General features: G+C 38.2%; 1 protein-coding gene across 2 annotated transcripts in view; it reads left to right on the plus strand.

The window, feature by feature from the left end:
- LOC106062083 (uncharacterized) overlaps window positions 1-16,917 on the plus strand; it is a 76,553-nt gene extending 59,636 nt beyond the window's left edge. The window contains exons 2-4 of one of the 2 annotated variants that reach the window (XM_056031202.1): window positions 5,859-6,029; window positions 12,417-12,859; window positions 14,027-16,917. In XM_056031202.1, coding sequence (XP_055887177.1) covers window positions 12,699-12,859; window positions 14,027-15,113 — 1,248 coding nt within the window. In that variant the 5' untranslated portion in view covers window positions 5,859-6,029; window positions 12,417-12,698 and the 3' untranslated portion in view covers window positions 15,114-16,917. The remainder of the gene's footprint in view (window positions 1-5,858; window positions 6,030-12,416; window positions 12,860-14,026) is intronic. The other variant, XM_056031203.1, reaches the window with a different exon arrangement.
- Window positions 16,918-24,262: the final 7,345 nt, after the last annotated feature.

Consider the following 24,262-nt stretch of genomic DNA (forward strand, 5'->3'; position numbering starts at 1 on the left):
TTGTCCTATGGCATTGTGATTGAGTCATTGAGTCATTGTCTTGAGTCATTGTCATTGCCCTATGGCATTGTGATTGAGTCATTGAGTCATTGTCTTGAGTCATTGTCATTGCCCTATGGCATTGTGATTGAGTTTAGTTAAGTAATACAAGCATAAATCGACATTTTTATCACAATTATCAGTAGATATGAACTTATAAACTGCCACTGTCAAGAACCATAAACTTAACTCCCTAAATGCAAAATGTTCATTTAAAGTTTGATTGCTTTGAGATTTAAACGTGACAGACAGACGGACCAACCGAAACCAATAGCAGCTTTTTCCCTTCGATTGTCTGCCTTAAAAGGCGCATATAGTTATGAGACTCGCGTTAGATGATTATGCAATGCTTCCATTTTGTAAGGACACAAGAACTTGACTTTTTAAAATAAACATTCAAGTATCAACTTTCAAAGGGAATTGATTTAAAATATAAAAACATAGGTCAAAGGTCAAATCTGTGACATGTTACACGTCTCGAGAAATGACCTTTGGCAGCATCTTATTCGGCTAAAGAGGTCAGAGTTCAACCATCGCAATTGATGTCATTTTATTTCTCCTACTTTGAACTACTCAAAAATTAATGTATTTTCAACAGTAGACATATTGAAACCTATCTGCGCTGGATGTGGCAAAATAAGTAGGTCGAAGCTGGGGCTGCATATCCACGGGAAACACCGATTCCTAATTAATCTCTTAGCCTTATTATTATTATTAATTATTATTATTATTATTATTATTTTAGAAACGAACGAGTATTCATTCTCTGGCGTTGCCAGGGTCGAGTTGCGTTAAATAGTAGCAAAATTCATCGTAGTCCCTTTAACAGTTTCCACTGAGGAATTTTCTGGTGATGTGGCAGGTCTGCAGCAGTACCGCCCTCTGACAGGCAACGAGAATCTTCCTAGGAATGCTAAGAGCCTTGAAGGTATCTGTGAGGTCAGTTGTTATTATCCCCTCGGTTGATATAACAATGAGGTATAGTGTTGTTTTAGATAACTTCCATAAACGCTTTATCTCCAAGCCTAGGTTCCCATATTTTCGTTGTTTTTCTCAGTTTTTCTTCTTCTTCTTCTTATTATTATTATTATTATATAAACTCTGGCGTTATAGCTGATGGTAAGCGCTTGGCTTGAAGTCCCTGGATTCAATCTCGGTGAAGACCGGGATTTTTAATTCCGTGATTTTCAAGACGCCACAGAGTTCCCCTAACTCGAATGGGAACCTAACTTTAGTTGGGGAAAGTATATGCGGTTGGTCGTAGTGCTGGCCACATGACACCCTCGTTAACCATCGAATCAGATGACCTTTACATCATCTACCTATTGATCTCAGGGTCTGAAAGTGGAACTTCACTTTTAATTTTTCACTTACATACAGAAACTTAGTGAACAGAAAGGGGGGGGGATACGGACAGAAACACTCCTGAATCTCAAACACCTCGGAATGAATGGGTTTTGTTGTTGCCAGGACGTTGACTTATAGCACCAGACGTCTAGCAGACAACAAAAACCGTTGTAGGCGTATTATATTTAAACTTTTAAACTGTGTACTAGCTTGACTAACGTCCTTGTGAGCAGAACTAAAAAATAACTTTTATTACAATATAGACAAACATAAATGTGTATTTTAAACAAATCTAGCTCTTAATACTACCACGTCTTTGCACTTTGGCTTCTTGGAGTTGTCTGGCGTACCCAAGACAGCTTACGACTTGGCCACTTATCACTTATTCACACTGCATAGCAACCAACCAACCGTAACCATGGCAACACACACACACACACACACACACTTTATAAACCAAAAAAAAAAAAAAAGGGGGGGGGGATTTTCAGAATATAACCAAGTGTCTCTCACATGTATCTTGTCTTTCTGTGACTCTCTCTCTTTCTCTCTCGCTCTTACTTTCTTTATGTTGCTTTTTTCTGTCTCTCTTTTCTGACCTGACTGTCCATATCTCTAACCTCTTTGCCTACGTGTGTTTCATTTAATTGCAGATAAAATATTCATCATCACCTCCCTCCCACCCCCTCTTACAGTTTCTCCTCTCGAATGCTCAACACAGGACCCAGACTTTGTACCAGTGACTCTATCTATAAAGAGGTTACAGGGGCAGCCACTCGTGTGCATTGATCTTTAACTTTTTTTCCCCTGTCTATGTAGGACACTTTTTTTTAATCAGTTTTGTATATGTGTGTGTGTATGGCATTTCTATCAGGCCCTGAAATCTTTAAAAAGCTGTGGATTTCAGCAGAAGACCTTAAAAGTTGGGCAGACGTCATTGTCACTCCAGTGTCCGCAGGCAAGAGTGAAAAGTAAAGGCATTAAACGTGAAAAAAAAATCATATTTAATGAGCTGGATGCTCATATTGTTGAATGGAGGAAGTCGGGAACGAAACCGGAAATAGACAAACCGGAAATAAAAAAAACGAAACTGGTTGAATAAAATTTAAACTAAACCAAATTATCGACAATGGGATTTTACACGATTTAGTCTATATTCGATTGTACGCAACGCCCAGGAACCTACATAAAGAGAATACCGTTGCTAAGTAAATAATAAAAGGTTTGTTTCGTGCTACAAATCAAAGTAGTTACAAATTTGATTTTACAGTGCTAAAAAGTAAACAAGTTAAATTAGCTCATCCACATTTCCTGTTTTCTATGCACCGGACACACCAGTTAGCTAGCTATTTAGAGTTATCCTCTACAGATGAAAATCTCCGTTAAGGAATTAGTTTTCTAGTCTCACGTCAACAAGATGAAAGCAGCTTTAAAAAATATAAAATTTGAAATAATTCAAATGCTTGTTGAATAGCGTTAGTTCGAGATGAAAATTGTAGCCTACATGATGGCAAAGGCGAATTCAGACTTCAATGGAAGGAGGAGACGATACAAATGAAGAAACGCATTAAACAGGTTGGAAACACCTCTGGGTTTTAAGATATTCTTTGGGTTGTTGTGGAGGCGCGCTGGCTGAGCGGTAAATCGCTTGGCTTCCGAACCGAGGGTTCCGGGTTCGAATCCTGATGAAGACTGGGAAATTTGAATTTCGGGATGTTAGGACGCCTCTGAGTCCACCCAGCTCTAATTGGTCGTTGTGCTGGCCACATGACACACTCGTTAACCGTGGGCCACAGAAACAGATGACCTTTACATCATCTGCCCCATAGATCGCAGGGTGTGAAAGGGGAATATTTTGTTGGTGTGAAGTGCAGTAGCTCAACCATCTACTACGATTAAGAATTGTGCAAGGGCTAAATAAAAGTGCTACATATCAACTGTTTACTAAGATTACATTATTGACCCAAGATTAAGGAGGAATGCAGTATCTCATATGGATAAACCGTCCTAGCTGTGCCCTACAAAGATTTGCCACACCGGCGCGCAGACAAATCCTTTGTTTGCCGGTGGTCGATTTATGTTCTCTATATTCTGTTTCTCTAGTTCACTTGTTATCTCTTTTATCTTTTTATCCCCTGGATGCTACTTTGTCTCTCTCTCTCACTCTAGTTTTTTTATTTCCTTCTGTCTTCTATGACTCTTGTCTCATTCTTCTCTCGTTCTCTCTGACTCTCTATTTTAGGCTTTCTCTTCTCTTCTCTTATCCTATCTTATACAATACAGACGTTACTTCAAAAAAAGAAGACAATAACGTCCTACGTATTCCTAGTCTCTTTCTTATCTTCTCTTTTTTTTTTTAAACTTTTTCTCAGAAATCTCTAAGTGTCTTGTCTCTTTCTTCTCTTTCTCTACTTATTCCTGACTATTTCTATTCTCTCTCTCTCTCTCTCTCTCTCTCTCTCTGTATCGTCTTTATATAATATTATCTAATATATATATCTTTTCTGTCTTTCTTTTCTCCCTGTATTTTCTGTGTCTCAGTGTCTCCTCTTTCTTTTCTCTTTCTCTCTATTTGTTTCTCTTTTTTTTTCTCTCAACTTTTGTTTTGCTTTAAAAGTTTCATCCGTTGCTTTAGAAATAAAGCGCTGACCTCCATCAGGATAGTGAAGGATGGCAGCGGATAGGATTTGAACCAGAGACCATTGAGACGACTGTCTAGAGAACATTTCACACGACCAGGCATCCCTCTTTTCTAAATCTCCGACATGAAAAAGGATACTGACTCTGCCAGCAAAGCCATACAATTCTTCAAAAATTTTCCACGCCCAAAACGTCTTATGTAAATCCACTGTCATGATATATTTATAGCTTTACAAAATATCCCTTATATTATAGATGTTAATTTCTTTCTTACTAAATAGAAATGGAATACCTTATTTCACTGTATTTCAACAAAAAAAAAAACACAGCCATTGAACTAAATAAATGTCGTCTTTAAATAAAATATATGTATTAAGTTTCTATTAAGGATTGCGTAGCATGTATTGTAGTGTCTGTGTTTAGAAATAGATGTCTATATCAAAATCAATAAGACAACTGGGTACCAGAATAAGACAGACTCGCAGAGTGCTTGTTCGTTGTTTTTTTGGGGCTAGGATAAGACTTAGAGTCTCCACGCAAGGATGTTTTATGATGTATGTATTTTGTTAATGCATGTTGAATGTTTTTATATTAATGGATTCTTTTATTCTTTTTTTTTATATTTATTTTATCATTGTAGACCAATTTATTTTGTCAATAGATACATGGGCGTAGCGTAGATTTGTTGACTTGGCATCACGTACGTTTTGTAAAGGCGTCTATTTGCATAGCTATTTATACTCGTAGGGAAGGATATAGCTCTTGGATTCATGAACTTTTGTGTTCATCTTTCTGCTTTTTTTATTCTTTTCGGAACAACTACTCAATGTTTATCTTTTTTTTTCTTATTTGTTTCTCTTTGCCTCTGTCACTCTCCCTGTCTCTGTCTCTCTGTCTCTGTCTCTCTGTCTCTGTCTCTCTGTCTCTGTCTCTCTGTCTCTGTCTCTCTGTCTCTCTGTCTCTCTGTCTCTGTCTCTGTCTCTCTGTCTCTGTCTCTCTGTCTCTCTGTCTCTGTCTCTCTGTCTCTGTCTCTCTGTCTCTGTCTCTCTGTCTCTATCTGGCTCAGTCTGTCTCCCACCCTCTCTTACTCTCATTGTCGATATTTCTCTTCTATCTTTCCCTCTCTTTCTTTCTGTTATTTCTCTCTGTCTCTCTCTGTCTCTATCTCTCTCTCTCTCTCTTCACAAGTCTCTCCGTCTATTTTTCCCCCAACCACCGCTTTTAAAACTCTTGCTAAAGAGAGACCGACCCACGGCTTTTAGTATTTGTCTAGATAAACTTAGATCAATCAAAATAAACTTAGAGGCCTGTGTATAATAGAAATTGGGCCAACACAAGCACCATCCATGTCTTGAATTCAATGACAACACAACACCACAGCACTGAGAGGCGCCTTTTTCATTCTCCTTCTAGAATCTATGTCTGACTTTATTATCAAGCCATCTTGCTTCATGGGTAGGTCAAGTTTCCCTTTCATAGCATGCGATCTATAAGGCTGATAATGTTTAGGACATCATTTTTGGGGGCCAACGGTTAACGAAGGTGTCATGGGGTCAATACAGCAACCAAACACCTCTATTTCCCCCAACTAAATGCAGGTACTCATTAGAGTTGTGAGGACTCAAAGCCCCCCCCCCCCCAAAAAAAAAAAAATAAAAAAATCCCGAAATTCAAAATCCCAGTCTTCAACGAGATTCGAGCCCAGGACCGAGGTTCGTTAGAGCCGAGCGCTAAACCACTCCATCACCGTGCCTCCAGATAGATAGATGGCTAGGCTCTTTTTTTAATTTTTTCTTGTTATTTTTCATGTTATAAAATTATTTCCATTCTAGAGTGAATGCTCCCTGCATTTCGATTGCTGATCTGATCCTAAAGAATGTTGCACACTACGTCCGGCACCAGTTGTGGGATGAAATACAGCGTAGTTGATGTCTCAAACTTTGAACGGGCTCCACTCTTGATTTGTCCTCGAGGTTGACTCCTGAGACCTCCAGGCAGCAGAGGTTTGTTTATCCTCTTTCAAATAATTTGCTTTAATTTCTGTAAAGAGTCTCAACTGCCTGAAGCGACAAGTTTAGGGGCAGGGGCGGACTGGCTTTCGGGCTAAAGCCCAGAGGGCCGGCACCCGAATGGCATTATCGTGATTGCTCCTAGCCTTACATTTTACAAAAGATCTTTTACATTTTTTTACTGTGTAATAGGACTAATACATTTTCCGCACTAATGGATTCGCCCATACCCTTATACTGTACTTTTGGTGACCTTAAGTCATTTTTACGAACTTAGCTCTAGTGTGAATAGACTCGGATGAAATTTTAACGGGACATAGAACTTATAAATCAATAATTAATTTACCGAGCTCAAAGTGTAGTTTAGTATACAGTAGTATCGTTTACAGTAGTATCATTTACAGTAGTATCATTTACAGTAGTATCGAATACAGAAGTATCATATACAGTAGGCGTATTCTTTAATTCCACTTTCACTGAAACTGACTCGTTCAGTCTCATGTGCATTATAAACTTGGACTGGATGTAACAGTCTCGTGTGCATTATAAACTTGGACTGGATGTAACAGTCTCATGTGCATTATAAACTTGGACTGGATGTAACAGTCTCATGTGCATTATAAACTTGGACTGGATGTAACAGTCTCATGTGCATTATAAACTTGGACTGGATGTAACAGTCTCATGTGCATTATAAACTTGGACTGGATGTAACAGTCTCATGTGCATTATAAACTTGGACTGGATGTAACATATGAGCAGGCCGATGACTGAGGTGATGATATAGAGATTAGAATCATCGAACGAAGTAGTTAGTCTTGTAATAGCGTTCAAAACAGATTCTACAGAATTCAAAGAGTGCCTAATTTGTAACTTGCTGGTATAATAAGTTTGCGCTTACGCTTACGGTGCTTATCATTCTAAACCCTGTACTTATCATTCACAAACCATGTACCTATCATTCACAATGCATGTACTAATGTACTTATCATTAACAAAGCCTATGATTATGATTCACAAAGCCTGTAATTATCATTCACGAAGCCTGCAATTATCATTCACAAAGCCTGTACTTATCATTCACAAACTTTGTACTTATCATTTACAAAGCATGTACTTATCATTCAGAAAGCCTGTGAATGTCCTTTACAAAGCCTGTTAATACGATTTACACATTTTGTAGGTCTAAATATACTAAATGCACATTTCTTATTCCATAAGATAGGACAATTTTATTTGTACAAATACTCCATTTTCCTTAAGCTATTAGAGCATGGAATAGGTTGCCTGAATCAGCCAGGAAAACTAACAACATGGCAAACTTTAAGTCACTGATTAACATAACAATGGGAAAGACGCAGTTATCTTCTCTGTAATTTAGAGGATAAGATCTCGTTGACCATTTTACCATTGTAAAAAACTGATGTAACTATTTTACTTGTATCGGATATTTCTTTAGATTTTAAGATACTCTCATCCAAACCTCCCGCCGGAGGACGGAGGATAACAGTGGGTTAGGGTTTGAATCCAGGACCATTGAGGCGAGACCACCGAAAGTCAGTCCAGAGCGCATACCACACGACCAGTCAGACATCTATGATGCCCACATGCCATTCACCCATAATTCAACGTGTCATTTATTCACAAGTCCAGTGTCCATTCCCCACACATACCCCACACAACCCCCTGCTTAGAGCATCATAACGTATTCCAGTCCTGCTAATTGGTTGTCTGTCCAAGAAATGTAATTACCTCCCGCATTCTCCCCCTGTGGCACAAAACTAATGTTTTTAAAAAAAAAAATTAATAACATATCTCGTGTGTCCTTCAAGCTGACCTCTTGACCTGAAATGAAACGGTGGCAAAAAGCAACATCACACGCCACAGAGCGAGAACAAATGGGTTTCAATCTCAGTGACAGGGGAAATAAACGATCACGAAATACACATTTTTTTTACAGAAAGGGGAAGTAATTCTTTTGCTGGACGTGAAATATTGGATTTAGACGTAAGTTTTATTTGAAATGAAGATTTTTGTTTGTATGAATGTAAGATACATGTTAGCAAGACTTACGTATTATGTTCAACAGATGTTAATTACATGATAACTAAATGTGAATTATTCTTTAACTTTATATATATATTTAACTGAAGGGCCACATTTCTTATATACATACATATATATATATATATTTATTTATTTATAAAGGGATTACAGCCTTGGTAACATACTCTCAATAATAGTACTTAGTCTACACCAGGGTTGGGCCAATTACGAAACGCCGGCCACATGCGGCCCGCCGTAGTTTTTGTTTTTTTCTGGCCCGCGGACACCTACAGAAGTAAGCTTGGAACAAGATGAAGAGTCTAACAACTGATGAAGCTCAACTTTTGACTGAAAAAAAACAACAGCTTGTTTGTTTCTTGTAAAGAATATCCCAACCATAAACTCTAAACAGGAAAGTTTGCACAAAGCTGCATAAAATATTTATATATTGTAGACAATCTACACGAAATGTCGAAAAGTACTTAAATATTTCGAAACATTGTATTCCGATGGATCCGCTGGCTTAGCCTTGTCAAGTCAATGAGAGGAATATAAAATCTCAAGGAAGAAATAGTCATGTTCCTACAAAGACAATGGCTGTGATTTTGTTACTAATATTTCTAATCAAGTGTGGAAGATAAATTTCAAGTCTCTCATGACAGCCATTGCAATGAGTCGCTTTCTATATGAAATGTAAGTGCATGTTCAATCTTTTCAAACAAAGCTTTCCCATTTCTCAAGGCAAGCAATTTTCCTTGGCTGAAAGTTGAAATGGTTAAAAGTACAAGACTTATTTCATCATCATCATCAAACTCCATTTGAGTGAGGCTTGAGAGGCTTAAATCCTCTCTTGCAAAAGCCCTGGACAGAAACCCAGCTGTCTTGCTTAGCGCATACACGTCACGATACAGGTCGAGAATTTTTGGTTTCCCAGACCTGTCGAGACGGAGATCAGCAAGTCTGGGGCAGTGAAGCAATGTATGAGACACGGTTTCCTCTTCTTCCCCGCAGCGGGGGAACCTTGAATTGAAATTTGCTGCTGAACTTTCAAATTCTTTTGGGTAAACATACATTTGTGAACAAACATTTGTGTGTGTGTGTGTGTGTGTGTGGAAACTAAACAAGTGTAATCACATGTCGTTTGTGACTGACTGTTATTTGACAGAAGTCACAAGGATAATAACTAGCAAGTTTCGGAACATTATGCACGAGTGTGAACAGTTAAGATACTTCACATTTGGCATAACTCTAAATGTTGAGATGTAAAAAGACAATAGCCATTGACTCTTTAAACTGTAAAATTGGTTTCAGAAATTGTTAACTCTTGTTGTAATTCCTCAATTGTCAGTGTGAAAAAATGAAAATTGAATTATAATTTTATAATAGAGTATAAATATGAATTAAAAGACATTATACACAGTTAGCTAGCGTATTTTTTAAGTTGTAAGTATATGCGGCCCCCCATTCCTATTTATTTTTTTATGTGGCCCTCGATACAAAAAAAAGGTTGCCCACCCCTAGTCTATACCATATCCAAAATGCTTTTCTTTCCAATTTTCTTTATTGCACGTTTGATGCACGTTGCTTAAACTAAGAACTGTCTAAATAACCACACTTATGAGGCTATGCCTTTACATTGGTCAGCCAATGATCAACTTCGTTTTTAACAGATAAGAGAATAGTCTCGATTAATTGTGTGTGGTCTGTCCGCATTTTTTTATAGGTTTAGTTCTCAAAAAAGCTAGAAAAGATAATGAAAAATAAATCCGAGTTCATGATATTTTGTCGCTTGCAAAGTTCTGATGCAACATCTACCTTATATTTATTTTTTTAAAATATTCTCTTTAAACTTACATGAGCAATGCGTTTTGTTTTTTTGTTTTTTTGTTTTGGTAAAAAATAAATAAATAATAATAACAACATTTATGTTTAATCTCCACAACGTGCAGGATCACGCCCAGTAGAAGGCTAACAAAACAATAATATCAGTAACATATATGACCTGCACATGTTTAATTTATGTGGACTGAAGTAGTTTTGTAGATGTTGATAGTTTGTGGTTCGTTGCTTTTGATATTCCTGTTGAAAATATTGAGATTTTCGTTTTACTTTCCAGCGCGGGCCACATGGGGGGCTGCTTTTGAGTTTATGTTTCTACACAAACTCTCTTTGTAATCTTGTTTTTTTGTAGATTTACTTCAGAGCATGGCATATCTCAGAAAAATATTAGCATGCAAAGACAAACATATCAATGCACCTTACGTAAATATCACGTTTGGTCCTCTCTCTCTCTATCTCTATCTCTTTATCTCTCTCTCTCTCTCTCTCTTTCTCTCTCTCTCTTTATCTCTCTCTCTCTCTCTCTCTCTCTCTCTCTTTCTCCCTCCTTAATTAAATATTTTTGTCTTCATCCTCACTAGTAAAGTTAAGGTCCTCACATTTGCAGTCAAAAGCCTCGCAAGTAAGATCATTATTCTCAGATAGTACTTAGCTTTAATAGTTTATACACATTTAACCCACCAACAGCGCTCTATCGTTCTAGGTCTTGATCATTTAAATCTGAGTAGAAAAACACAAGTTTGTCGAACTCAGTTATTGATTTCTCGTTTAAAAAAAAAAAGCCCACTTATAGAATTCCAATCTTCAGTTCGAATATCTTCAAAAGGGAAGAAAGGAGGTCACTTTGGGGCACTAGAGAAATCCTCAGAAGCACCCACACATTGAAAACACGACCACATCTACATCCGGTTCAGACGAATTTAAACCAAACGTTCTGACCATGAACTTAGTCACCTAAGTCCAATAAGGATTTCAATGCAAAGCCTCGATTGAGGCTTGGCAGACGAACACATAGATTTTTGATGAAAGCCAGAATTGAATAGAGGTTCTTCACCGCCCCCTCTGTCTGATGAGGTCTGTTGCCGTCTGCAAATGTACCAGTTTAGTTCGGAGTGACTGGTCCAGTTCTTTTACCCCCCCCCCCTTTTTTTTTTTCGTTTTCTCTTTCGGCTTTAATAATAATAATAATAATAATGAATTTTGTTTCTCTTTGGCGAAACTCGACCCTGGCAGTGCCAGAGAATGACTACTTGTTCATTTCTAACATAATAATAATAATAATCTTTATTGTCGGTATGGAAATTTGTCTTACAATTTGTGCATTACACCAAACAAAAAACATTATAGCTATAAACACAGAATAAGTTCGTCAGTGCTCAGGAACTTTTGTTTGGGATGCCAACCAGATCAGGGTTTATTCTTCATGAGCTACTGATGGGAAATGGTGAGGAAATGGGCATGCGCGGCCGTTATCATATGCGGGAGTCGTGGTTTCATTGGTATCACCATGGGAGCTCTCGGCCAATCGAACTTACATTTGAATAAGATCTAGGTACATTGGTGTGTGGGTTTGTCTTTTGTGGTTGGCACTAAGATTATGTTTAATTTATTTCTATAATAAACATTATTTATTGTTTTTTAGAAGGTGAATATGACCTTAAATAAAATGTTGCTTTTTTGAATTATTTTTTATAATTATTTCAAATATTTTAGCATTGAAGGGCTGGCCTAAAAAAAAAATAAATACATTTAAAATCTCTGACAATAAAAACCTTTATCGCATTAATACGAATGTATATGAAGGCGCGGAGTCTGATAAGTAAAGAGGTCCCAGGTTCGAATCCTGGTGAAGAATGGGATTTTTTTTTTAATCTTAGGGATATTTGGACACCTCTGAGTCCACCCAGCTCTAATGGATTCATGACATTAATTGGGGAAAAGTTAAGGCTGTCGGTTGTTGTGCTGGCCACATGACACCCTCGTAAACCGTGGGCCACAGAAACAGATGACCTTTACATGATCTGCCCTATAAATCGCAATATCTGAAAGGAGAACTAAGAATGTCTATAAATTATAATATAATATTCTCGTATTTTTGTAAGAAATATTAAAAGTACAGAACACTCATGTTGCTGTATTAAGGGTGCATTGGACTATACTAGATAACCTTTTCATTTCTTCCTTGGCACATATAAAAGTAAACCTCATTTTTGTTTAATTCTCCAACCGTGTTTATTTTATCTTTTTTAGCATTCTTATTGATATTATCAAATTTCTTGTATCATTCGCTTACTTATTGATTTAGTTAGCCAACCAAGAGACCTAATTAAATTTTAGATGTCGGTCTCCAGACATCGTATGGTGATATAATGTTTATTCATCAAAACCATTTTATTTTTTTTGTCTGCCCTTGTCAAGACAAGAAGGAAGGGAGGTAATTGTTGTAATGTCATTTACACGATTGGTTCAACGCATTTATTCCCCTTTTTTTTTCAGGATAGTTTCACAACAGGAAATAGAAGCTAAACTCTTCATAGTCAAAGACGCATTAAATAGACCAGGAAGTAGGTGAGGAGACCAGATGACGAAATGTACGTAGAAAACAATCCCTAGCTTTAGACAACGCTAGATCACTATGGAGGTCGTCCTTGAAACCAAGGTCACTGAAACGATGGGAGGCCTGTCCCTAATATCGTCTGCTCGGGCCTTTCAAAGCCAGCATTCGACCATCTGTACCCATACGACCAAAGCGGAGTAAGTCGGATTCAGGGTGCGATAATGGTTGGCCAAGTGAGAGCTTTGAACTCCTCTGTCCTGTTGGTCATCTCCATGGTCAGTGTGGATGAGAACGGTCACGTGGCCTGTACTACCAACTACAACTTCACTCCGACAACTCCGGCCAATGTTTCTAGCGTCCAGTACGAAATGAAACGATCAAGGTGATGTATAATCTACCTTTTTTTTTGGTGTATAACTTACCATTTTGGTGTATTTTCTACCTTTTTAAGTATATTCTATATTTTAGTGCATTATCTACGTTTTCTTGGTATGTATTCTACCAATATGGTGGTGATGTATTATGTATAATCTACTTTTCTTGGTGTATATTCTACCATTTTAATGCAATATCTACGTTTTGGTGTGTATTTTACTTTTAAGATGAGGATGATGTATAATCTACCTTTTTATGTTTAATCTACTTTTTTTATGTATAATCTACCTTTTTAGTGTATAATCTACCTTATTGGTGTATAATCTACTTTTTAGTGTATAATCTACCTTTTTTAGTGTATAATCTACCTTTTTGGTATATAATCTATCATTTTATATATATTCTACCTTATTAGTGTATAATTTACCTTTTTGGTGTATAATTTACAATTTTGATGATTAGAATAATATAGTGATTTTTATAATCAGCAATACCTTAAAAGAGCAAATGATTTCTACGCTAGCACACACACAAAAAACTTTCATATCAAAGTGTCTCTTGAACACTACAAATGAACTTTACATTTTAGCAGATTACATTTTGTTCAATGATTTTGGTTTATATATTACCTTTTTTGTGTTTAATCTACTTTTGTTTTTTGGTGTATATTCTACTCTTACGATGTTTTTCTACCTTTTTGGTGCATACCTTTAAGAAGTATATTTTACATTTTGATGAGTTATTGCTATGGTGTATATTCTACTTTAAACATGTGTATTCTACTTTCTGGTGTATTATCTCTTTGGTGTACATATTTGACCAGTGTAATTCCCTTGTTGTTTTAGGTCAGTGAACTGATCAGCTCGTGTGTGCTAATGTGGCTGTAGTGTCCTACATATAATGCCTGCTTGTTATGCTTTGAATTCTCTACTCTCTCTCTCTCTCTCTCTCTCTCTCTCTCTCTTTGTTTGCGAATCTCTGATAAATTGTAATATCCTTATTCTGTTTAGTAAAATATTAAATATTTAGTATAATATACTTCAAACTAAACTTACCAGTAATGTTATCGAACGTTTTATTGAAATTTGAAACAATAAGCTCACAGATTAAATTAGCGAAATTTGCCCGAATAAATTATACTTAATTGATTTGTTTCCCTTTTATGTCTTTTCAGATACCTTGTGTTTAGGACGGCTCAGATAACTCTGTGTTTACTCGGTCTCATGGGAAATGGTGGAGTTATCCTCGCTTGGTCAGCCAGCAGACGGAGGACGCCGATCGTGGCTTTGATGACTTCCTTGGCCGTGTGGGACTTGGGCCTGCTGACCAGTTTCACGTACTACTGCCTTCGGAACTTCAAGTGGTGGTATCTGAGAGAGAACCTGAGCCTCTACCCGTGGAGCGGCTCCCTCTATCAGATGGGCTACGACGCGCCCATGTACCTCGCCATCTTGGCCTTCCACAGTTTTGTCTGCACCTCTGTATTCACGGTGCTAGCTATTTCTATTGTCCGATACATCGCGGTGGTCAGACCGCTGGTGGTCAGGCGAATATGCTCCAAGAGGAGGATAAAGACATTGATTCTCACCATCATGACCTGCGCTATTCTGGTCTCATTCGTCTTCTGCCTTAAGTTCCTGTGCCTGTCCTTGACCTCTATCGTCTGTTCCACCTTCTGCGTTTATGTCAAACAGAACGAGAGAGGCTTCTCCTACCCGGGCTTCATCACTATCGGGATGCTGCCGTGGGTGGGGACCATCCCGCTCAGCGCCCTGCTCGTGGTGCAGGTCACGCGCATCCCTCGCACGAGGACCATCCGCCGGGGTTCCTGCCCGGCCTCCATGGAGTACGGCACGCGCCGGGTCACCCTCTACGTCATCGTCATGGTCATCCTATCTACCATCACCTACCCGGTTTCCATGAACATCTTCCTGGCCATGCAGGAGTCTCCGGACTGGCCGCAGTCCACCAAAGAGGCCCTCTACCTGGCTAGTGACTTCCTGTTCATAATCAACAGCATTGCGCACATCTTCCTCTTTTACGCCGGGGGCACCTACTTCCGGAGCCTGATGTACGCTAGGATGACCTACATCTGCGCCTGCTTCTGCCAGTGCTCAGACATTCTCCGGCACGACGAGGTCCGGCCGGAAGATGACATCATCGTGGTGGATGACGTCAGGAATAACGTCAGCTCCACGCGCGACGCGTTAAACAGTGAGCGCCTCTTATCCGGCAACGGATTGGAAATAACAAGTGTTTAATTGATTTCTAATTTAGGATTTGTTTGTATTTTGTTCTTAAACTGAAACCTTGGTAACTGTTTGACCAAGAAACGGATACTTCAGGATATTCTTATAATATTTATCAATGCATCTTTCGCATGAAAAGGATATTCCACAAAGTGTTATGGATAAAGTTAAGAATTCTCCATTCCATATCCAAATGGCAAGTTACGGTGTTATTTTGGTAACAAACACTGTAAATTTATACCACGACTATTTCTGACTATGGTATGATCCAAGTTGATCTGTGTTTGGATTTAAAGTTATTCATCTCTGCTGCAGTCAAAGACTAGGCCAAGGTTTCATTTCCATGATCGGGCCCACCATCGCCGCCGAAACCTCAAATATGAACTTGAGGGAAATTGTTTTGGATCCGCCTCTGAAATGTCCAAAACTCGCATTTGTTGTGATCCGATGATTCAAGCTCTGTTGTGATAAAATTTAAAATATCAGAATACATAATTGAGATGAAACGAAAGAAGTGCACATTATGTAGATTTTCTTGTAAGTTATGTTATGCTAGTCCAAAATATTTTACAATTTCAACAGACTCAACATTTACAACTCCAGCATTTGAAATTGTGTAGTAAAATCTGTCTGAACAGACTTACGTTGTTAGACTAATAAACTAAACTTTGATAACTTCATATCTTTGCTGATGACGGCTCGTTATAGCTGAATGACGCGTAGATTCACCAACAAAATAGCATCGACGATCAAAGACATGTTATCAAATACTGTGTTTCATATTAGCCAATGGGGTTGTTCCTTATTTTTCCCATGTCATGTGGTAGTGTTGTTTACATTGTATGGCTTCATTGATTTCATCGTTATTTAAATGTTAAAATTTTATAAATCTGTAATTTAAAAAAAATGTTACAATGATTCACTAATTGATATGATTGTTTATGGAGATGTACTAGATCTAGGCCTGGATCGAGATCTTCATCTAATCATAGGAAGACAGCCATTGTTGTCTTTGTAAGACCATAACCTCATGACTTAGCTTAAAGTAGGTCAAAGATACGAATCAATCCATTGGAGTTCTCACTAGAGGTCTACTTCCCACGGGCTCCATGGGTCTTTTTTAATGGATCAAGGGAGGGGGGTTGATTAAATCTTGAGGGTTTCAGTGTTGTAAGATTCTGGACATTGCACCACCTGACCTGTTACACAATGATCAGTACTTGGAGATTAGTTTGAGTTTGTCTCCATAATTAAAGAGTCCAAGAGAGTATAATGTATAGGCCTATATCCTAATGACCTAATACCTTTCAACAAGTGTTACATATACTTTTAAAAAACTTGATGGACCAAGGAACGTGAATCTCCAGGGAGAGTTTTTGAACCCGGTGCTTTACCCATTATGTCAACGCTCTAGCACACACCCAAAGCGCCCTCCATTTAATAAGGTAGCTTACTCTTTAAAGCTTTTGTTGAGACAAACTGTAAATAATTAATTAATTTTGTCTGGAAATATTTTTCACTCGCAATTTTTTATCTAAATATTAAAAGTCTAATTTCTTTTGGTGAATAAAAAAAGAATTACACGAATCTAGTAGCACTGTAGCTATATAGGCTTAGAAATAAACAAAATAATCATTTAAATGTTGACCATATAGAAAAACTAACATCTCTTATATAAGTAGCATATAAAAATAAAAAGATAGATACCACACAGACCACAGATATATTGTAACTCACAGGTTGTACTCTAATGTTGAGTCTTAAAGTTAGTGTGATCTCTGTAATCCATGTACAGTGCCATGGACATACAATTAAAGACTAAAATATTATGTATATTATAATAAAAAAGTTGTTATATATATATGACCAGTGTTTATTTGTATACTTATACATATACTATCTCTTTTTTTTAATTATATGATTGTATATGCTTTTATTAAAATGACATCAATATACTGTTTAAATACAAGGGTTGCGGGCCGAACCGGATGACACCCATTCTAATGACGCTACTGTTTAAATATAGTTTATTAATAAAAGAAAGGCTGGCATTCAGTCCTTGTTCCCTCGTTAAAAAAAATTGCCTTGGCTACTGCTGCCTAGTCGACCTGATTAGATAACTAAGATGCTCTTTTACATATCGTCTGTTTCATTAGGAACTCTACGTCACTCTAGTCAGTTTAACGCCATGTTTCCTTCTATCAAGTTGTGACCACATGTTTAAATATGCTCACTTACAACAACTAAGACTAATTGTTAGCTGTTTATTCAGCCATCATTGCTCCCATTTAACGCCACAATCATCAAATGCTAATATCGATAGAAAGGGAGATAACATAAAAAAATTGGTATCAAGAATAAATGGACATAATTTTGATCAAGTCAGATTGTACAATCTAAAGATTAATATCCGCACTGCTCTGTGCACTGGCCTCATTAGGGGGGTAGCGAGTCGGGGAACTGCCTCAGGCCCCGCGCCTTAAGGGGGCCACGCAATAAAGAGAATCTTTTGTCCGTCAGCCAATCATAAAAAATTCATGCCCCTGATATGACAGTCGCCCAAGGCCCAATGCACTTCTAAAGCCGCCCCTGCCCTATGTATGATCTAGCAGGAATAAACCCTCACAAAAAGCTAGTTTAAGACCTCATTGGATGAGGCAAACTCCCGCACCCATCTGACTCCAGTCTGCGATATGTTCCATCCCTATTGGGCTCATTCAGTATGGAAGACAGCTGTGTTTTCGGGTTCTTTGGCCAACCAAGAATCCACAAATTAAAAGGGAAACACATCATATTTAGATTAGGATTACAAGGGCGGTCTTTGTGATGTTGGTAGACGCCCTTGTAAATAATAATCAAACAAATGTATAAACAAAAGCCTATAACTCAAACACAAGTGGTCCAGTTAACTACCATTAGTGTCTATGTCAAGAGTTGACCCTAAGTAGTACAATTGTGTTGATCTCTAGTGTAATGACTCTTTACAGAGTATCAATACATAATTTTTTACAAAGCTTAAATCAACTCACTCTGTCTGTCTGCCTGTCTGTCTGGTATAAATCTTGTACACGTTATTTCCACCACATTCCATTATCGGATCAAGTTGAACCTTTGCACAATTAATTATTGCCCCTAAAAAACATTAATCAATTTTTTTAAAAATAACCAATTAGTTAATTGACTAGTGGTAATTAATTAATTGTGTTTTGTGTGGAAAAGGTAGATACATATAGCGTTATTGAGAAATATGTCAGTGATTATGCGGTTATGCTTTGTCTTCAAGCCTGAAGATGAAGGAAAAGTGCTGTGTGCACAAAAAGAACACTGTAGACATATAATATAAGTTTGGTTTTGTTGTTGTTGTTTTTAAAGCATTTTAAAGTAGTTTTTAATCCATTGAATTCGGTAGTCTAATTAACATTTGGAAGGCTTTGGTATTGGGTCATCATTTTCAATGTCCCAGTTTTCTTACTTGTTGTTTAGTTAGTTGCATGCTTAAAAGAAAAAAAAAAAGTATTTTCCAGGCAACTTGCGTTCCTGTGAGATAGTCTTAGCAAGTTGGAATCATTTATACACCTTCATCCTAATCAAGGCCCTTGTCATCAATTATTCAAGGCTCGTCTTCTTTTTCTGTAGGCGTTCTTGTGTGTGAGTGTGTGCGTCATCCGGTACAGCATTTCATAAATCTGGTTTATGTGTGTGTGTGTGTGTGCCAATGTGTGCTCGTGAGTGTGTGTGAGTGCGAATGTGTGACTATGTGTGTTTTTTTTGTGTGTGTTCTGTGTGAGCGCCTATGTGCTTGTGTGAGTTTTGTGTGTGAGTTGGTAATGAAAGTGCGGGTAACACATAGCTAGTTTTTTTATAAAGCTTATATCAACTCTGTCTGTCTGTATGTCTGTCTGGCCAAAAGATTGTACACGTTATTTCTACGACACCCAATCTCAGATAAAGCAGAATTTTGCACAATTTAAGAAAAATTAACCAATTAGCTTATTAACAACTGGTAATTAATTATTTTGTTTGGTATCTCAAACGAGGGAAAGAAATAGTAGGCCTACTTGACTGAAGTGGATGTATAAGCTGTATAAGTCCCCTTATATATTAGCTTGTCGTCTGACTGAACAGAAAAGAAACAACCCTCTACAATCTTCCATGTTCATACACTCTCCACTAGCAGAGTGGTTACCACGTTAGCTTGAGAAGCCTGAGAAGGCTTTAGTCCACAAGTTCGAGTTCAGGTCGTTCGCCTTTTTTTTTAAATACCTTTAAAAAGCGATCACCCAGATACCCCGTTCTTTCTCTCCCTACCCATTTCCAACTGGCCCAGACAAATGATAGGATCATTGCGTAGTGAGAACGCTAAAAGCATGAAATTGCGCTAAACATAAACGATTGGTAAAAAAATATCGCTACATATTTCTAATCGCACAGATTTTGTATTGTCAAAGAAAGGGTTGGAAGAGAAAGAAGGGGTGGTATATGTGTGAATAGTTCCGTGAACGCTTTTTTTAAGTGCATTTATTTTTTTTTTACTATATAAAATGTTGAACGACGTGGATTCGCACTCTAGAGCTCTAGCCCCTTAAACCAACACGCTAACCTCTGTACTAGAGAAGTGTTATGAAAATAGAAGGTTTTATAGTTATCTATTGTTATTTTCAAACTTTAAAGCAAATTATAAAGGGGATTAATTTAACTTATGCCACCATATCAGTCAAGTATAATTTCTTTCCTTTGTCTGATACTAAACAGCTTGATCCGAGATCGGGTGTGGGCGAACTAACGTGTACAAACTTTTGACCAGACAGATAGAGTGAATTAATATACGCTTTGCAAAAAAAGAATACCAAAGTTCTATTAAAAAAAAAAGTTTTGGAGAAATGAAAGATGCATTAATATTTCATAATGTATGTCAAAGTTTCATACAATCTGTCCTAAGGTTAACTACGCATGGTTCTTTTATAAATATATAAATATATATATATATATATATATATAAAGAAGTAGCTCTATTATTTTATTAGCAAGGATCTGATAAGAAAGGCCCGAATGCCAGTCATGGGGTATGACCTCGTAGAAGATAAGCCTGACACTCGTATTGAATCTCATGTCAATCTCATTGGACAGGCCCACACCGCTGTGTCACCCTGTCATACATTCGCCTTGGGTACTGCAAACAAGCTCAAAGTTCTAGATTAAGCCATGATAAGAATGAGAAACTAACCATCTAACTAACTAACTCTAGTGAATGCATTCATATACAACTTTATAATGATATAGATATCAATTATACAACAATTTTTTTCATGTTTCCAACAAATGGCAAATATGTAGATCAAAGATATAACTGCATAGTCCATTGCACTACTGTCACTCCGCTCCCCACAATCCGTTGGGGCACCAAACATGATCTGTCAACAGTCTTTCTTCATCCCTCTTTCAATCGCAGGCCCGCCCATTCTTTAATGTTGTCTTCTCATCGAGTTCTCTATCTGCCTTTCTTCTTCTTCCTGGTGCTGTTCCCTGAAGGATTGTCTATGTGAGCCCTGAGGACTTCGTGATATGGCCATAAAGTTTTAGTTTGCGTTTCTTGACAGTGGTTAGCAGGTCATCGCGGGGCCCAATCGGCATTGTGATCCTGTTTCTGATTTCATTGTTTGTGATGCTGTCTTTGCAGGTGATTTCTAGGTTCTCAGAACCAAGCCACAAGAGTCGCCTCGATGCCCAGTATTTAGGGGTTGTCTTCAAGCCTGAAGATGAAGGAAAAGTGCCGTGTGCACATAGAGAACGCCATAGAAATCTAATATAAGCTTTGTTTTGTTGTTGTTTATTTTTTTAATCCATTGAATCAGTGACGTTCGAATCTGAAGATGAAGGAAAAGTACCGTGTGCACATAGAGACTATTCAGTTGTGATCTAAAATTTTGACCCAATGATTGAAGCGATCTAAAGCTTTTACTTTGGGAGAAAAAGGGTGTATTCTACATTCTACAAAGTACCAAAAAGTGCAGTATGAACTCTTTTATCTCCAAAAGATAAATAAAAAGTAACTCTTAAAAAAAACAATAACTCTTGATAATATTTTAATGAAGCCTTTTTCTTTATCGAAATGTTCCTTAAGATTGTATTTACAGTTACCTTCCCTTCTTATACCTAATTACCAGCTTTTTTTCTACGGTAGCACTCACAACAAAAAATGTTATTTGACAAGTAATACTAAATATTGGATATTCTCATAGCCGGAACTATCAACTCTACTGGGACAGACTTATTTCAACTGATAAGACATGCTATTACAGAGTGGAATGGGTTGCCTGAATCAGCCTGGACAATAATTTACTTATTAACATGCATGATTGGCACATGGGTTAGAGTAGGACGTAATTGTCTTCTCGTTTAAAGGTAACGTCTGTAATTTTATAAGATAAGAAATCCCTTATCGATCTGAAGCATTTTTTGTCACATGTTTAAGCTGTGACATAATCATAGCGTAATAAACGTGTCTAGCCTCTGATAGAGTGATCAATAAAAGCTTAACTCACTCAGAGGGTCATACGTCAATTGTGATGTTTCATTGCTCATCCATCGAGTGAAGTCAATGTAACTCAATCGATACAGAAAATAGTTTTCATTTTGTGTTTTAAGTCTACTAGAGAGGTAGACATAGGGAGAGAGAGAGAGAGAGAGAGACAAGACAAAGAGAAAAGAAAAACAAGGATAGAGTGAGAGAGAGAGAGAGAGAGAGTGAAAGAGAGAGAGAGAGAGAGAAAGAAAGACTATACAGAGAGAGAAAGAAAAAAAAACAAGGATAGAGTGAGAGAAAGAAAGAGAGTGAGAGAAAGAGAGACATTGAGAGAAAGAGAGAGAGTGAGAGAAAGAGAGAGTGATAGAGAGAGAGTGAAAGAGAGAGAGAGAGAAAGACAATACAGAGAGAGAAAGATAAAAACAAAGATAGAGTGAGAGAGAAAGAGAGTGAGAGAGAGAGAGAGAGAGAGAGAGAGTGAGAAAGATATATATATATAGAGAGAGAGAGTAGAGTTTGTTAGTGAATGACTGTAGCTCAAAAGGAGACAAAAATGAAAGATATATATATATATAGAGAGAGAGAGAGAGTTATAAAAGAAAAAGAGAGACAAAGATTGCGAGAGAGGAACATACAAAAGGAAACAATGAGATGACAAAAGAGCAATATGGGTAGAGAAAAAGAGGAAAAGAGATAGGAACATAGAGAACGAGGATGAAGAAAGAGAGAAAGAGAAAAGACAGTGGAATGGGAGTAAGAGAGATACAACAAATATGATTACCAGGGAGAGAGAGAGAGAGAGAGAGAGAGAGGGGCAGATGGAAATGGTAATAGATGGGTAAAATATTTAACAAGCAAAATATTTTTTTTTACAAAAATAATTTTTAATGAGTTAGAGAGTAGAAGCGAGTTTGAGAGGGAAATATAGAGTGTGATAGAAAGAAAGAGAGATTGAAGGAGAGAGAGAGAGAGAGAGAGAGAGAGAAGGAAAGAGAGTAAAAGAAAGAATGTGTAAATGAGAAAAAGAGATCTTTTCTTGTACATAAAAAGTCAATCTTTCTGTATCTGGTCCAATCTTGTATTTTATGTCTTTCTCTAATCTTCTTTTTTAACTTTTAACCTCTCTCCGGTTCTTTCTCTCTCTCTTTCGTTCTCTCCCCTTCTCTCTAAATCCCTTCTTTTCTTCATCCTTTTCTTATTTATCTCTCTGTTTTTCGTTTCACTTTCTTCTTTCTCTTTTTTAATCTCACTTTTGTCTTTCTCTTTCAATCTCTCTCTCTTTTCGCATTCACATTTTTCTCTTTCTGTATTTATGTCTCTTTTTCCCTATCATTCAGTCTTTCTCTCTCTATATATTTTTTGTCTCTATTTAAGTCACTGTCTTTCACTAACAAACTCTACTCTACTCTATTCTCTCTCTCTCTCTCTCTCTCTTTCTCTCACTCCTCATAAATACCAAAGAACCGCGGAAGTTTACCTTGTCTAACAATCCACACACATACACGCAAGCAAACATGACTCATTAATAAGCCTTCCTTCTTTCTTCCCCCTCCTCACTACCTCCCCACTCCCTCCCCACCACCTCCACACAAAACTCCCCACTACCTCCCCACTACCTCCCCACCACTTCTCCACTCCTTCCCCACTAACTCCCAACTTCCTTCCGCACTACCTCCCAACTCCCTCCTCACTTCCTCCCCACTTCCTTCCGCACTACCTCCCCACTACCTCCTCACTTCCTCCCCACTACCTTTCCACTACTTCACCACTACCTCCACACTTCCTCCCACTACCTTCCCATTACCTCCCCACTTCCTCCCACTTCCTCCCTACTACCTCCCACTTCCTCCCCACTTCCTCCAACTTCCTCCCCACTACCTTTCCACTACTTCACCACTACCTCCCCACTTCCTCCCACTTCCTCCCCACTAGCTCCCCACTTCCAACCCACTACTTTTCCACTACTTCACCACTACCTCAACACTTCCTCCCACTACCTCCCCACTTCCTCCCACTTCCTCCCCACTACCTCCCCACTTCCTCCCACTTCCTCCCCACTTCCTCCCACTTCCTCCCCACTACCTCCCCACTACCTCCCCACTTCCTCCCACTACCTCCCCACTACCTCCCACTACCTCCCACCTCCTCCCCACTACCTCTCCACTACCTCCCCACTTCCTCCCCACTACCTCCATACGTCCTCCCCACTTCCTCCCCACTACCTCCCCACTACCTCCCCACTTCATCCCCACTACCTCCCCACTACCTCCCCACTACCTCCCCACTACCTCCTCACTACCTCCTCACTACCTCCTAACTTCCTCCCCACTTCCTCCCCACTACCTCCCCACTTCCTCCCCACTTCCTCCCCACTTCCTCCCCACTAAATCCCCACTACCTCCCCACTACCTTTCCACTACTTCCCCACTACGTCCCCACTACCTCCCCACTACCTTTCCACTACTTACCCACTACCTCTCAATTTCCTCCCCACTTCCTCCCCACTTCCTACCACTCCCTCCTCACTTCCTCCCCACTTCCTACTCTTCCAATCTCCTTCTTTTATTGATCTGCCTCTGATTAAATCACCTTGTGATTCCATTCAATAGAGCAATAAACTTATAAGAAGTATACTGCG

This window comes from Biomphalaria glabrata, chromosome 5 (assembly GCF_947242115.1).
Source record: "Biomphalaria glabrata chromosome 5, xgBioGlab47.1, whole genome shotgun sequence".
Taxonomy (NCBI): domain Eukaryota; kingdom Metazoa; phylum Mollusca; class Gastropoda; family Planorbidae; genus Biomphalaria; species Biomphalaria glabrata.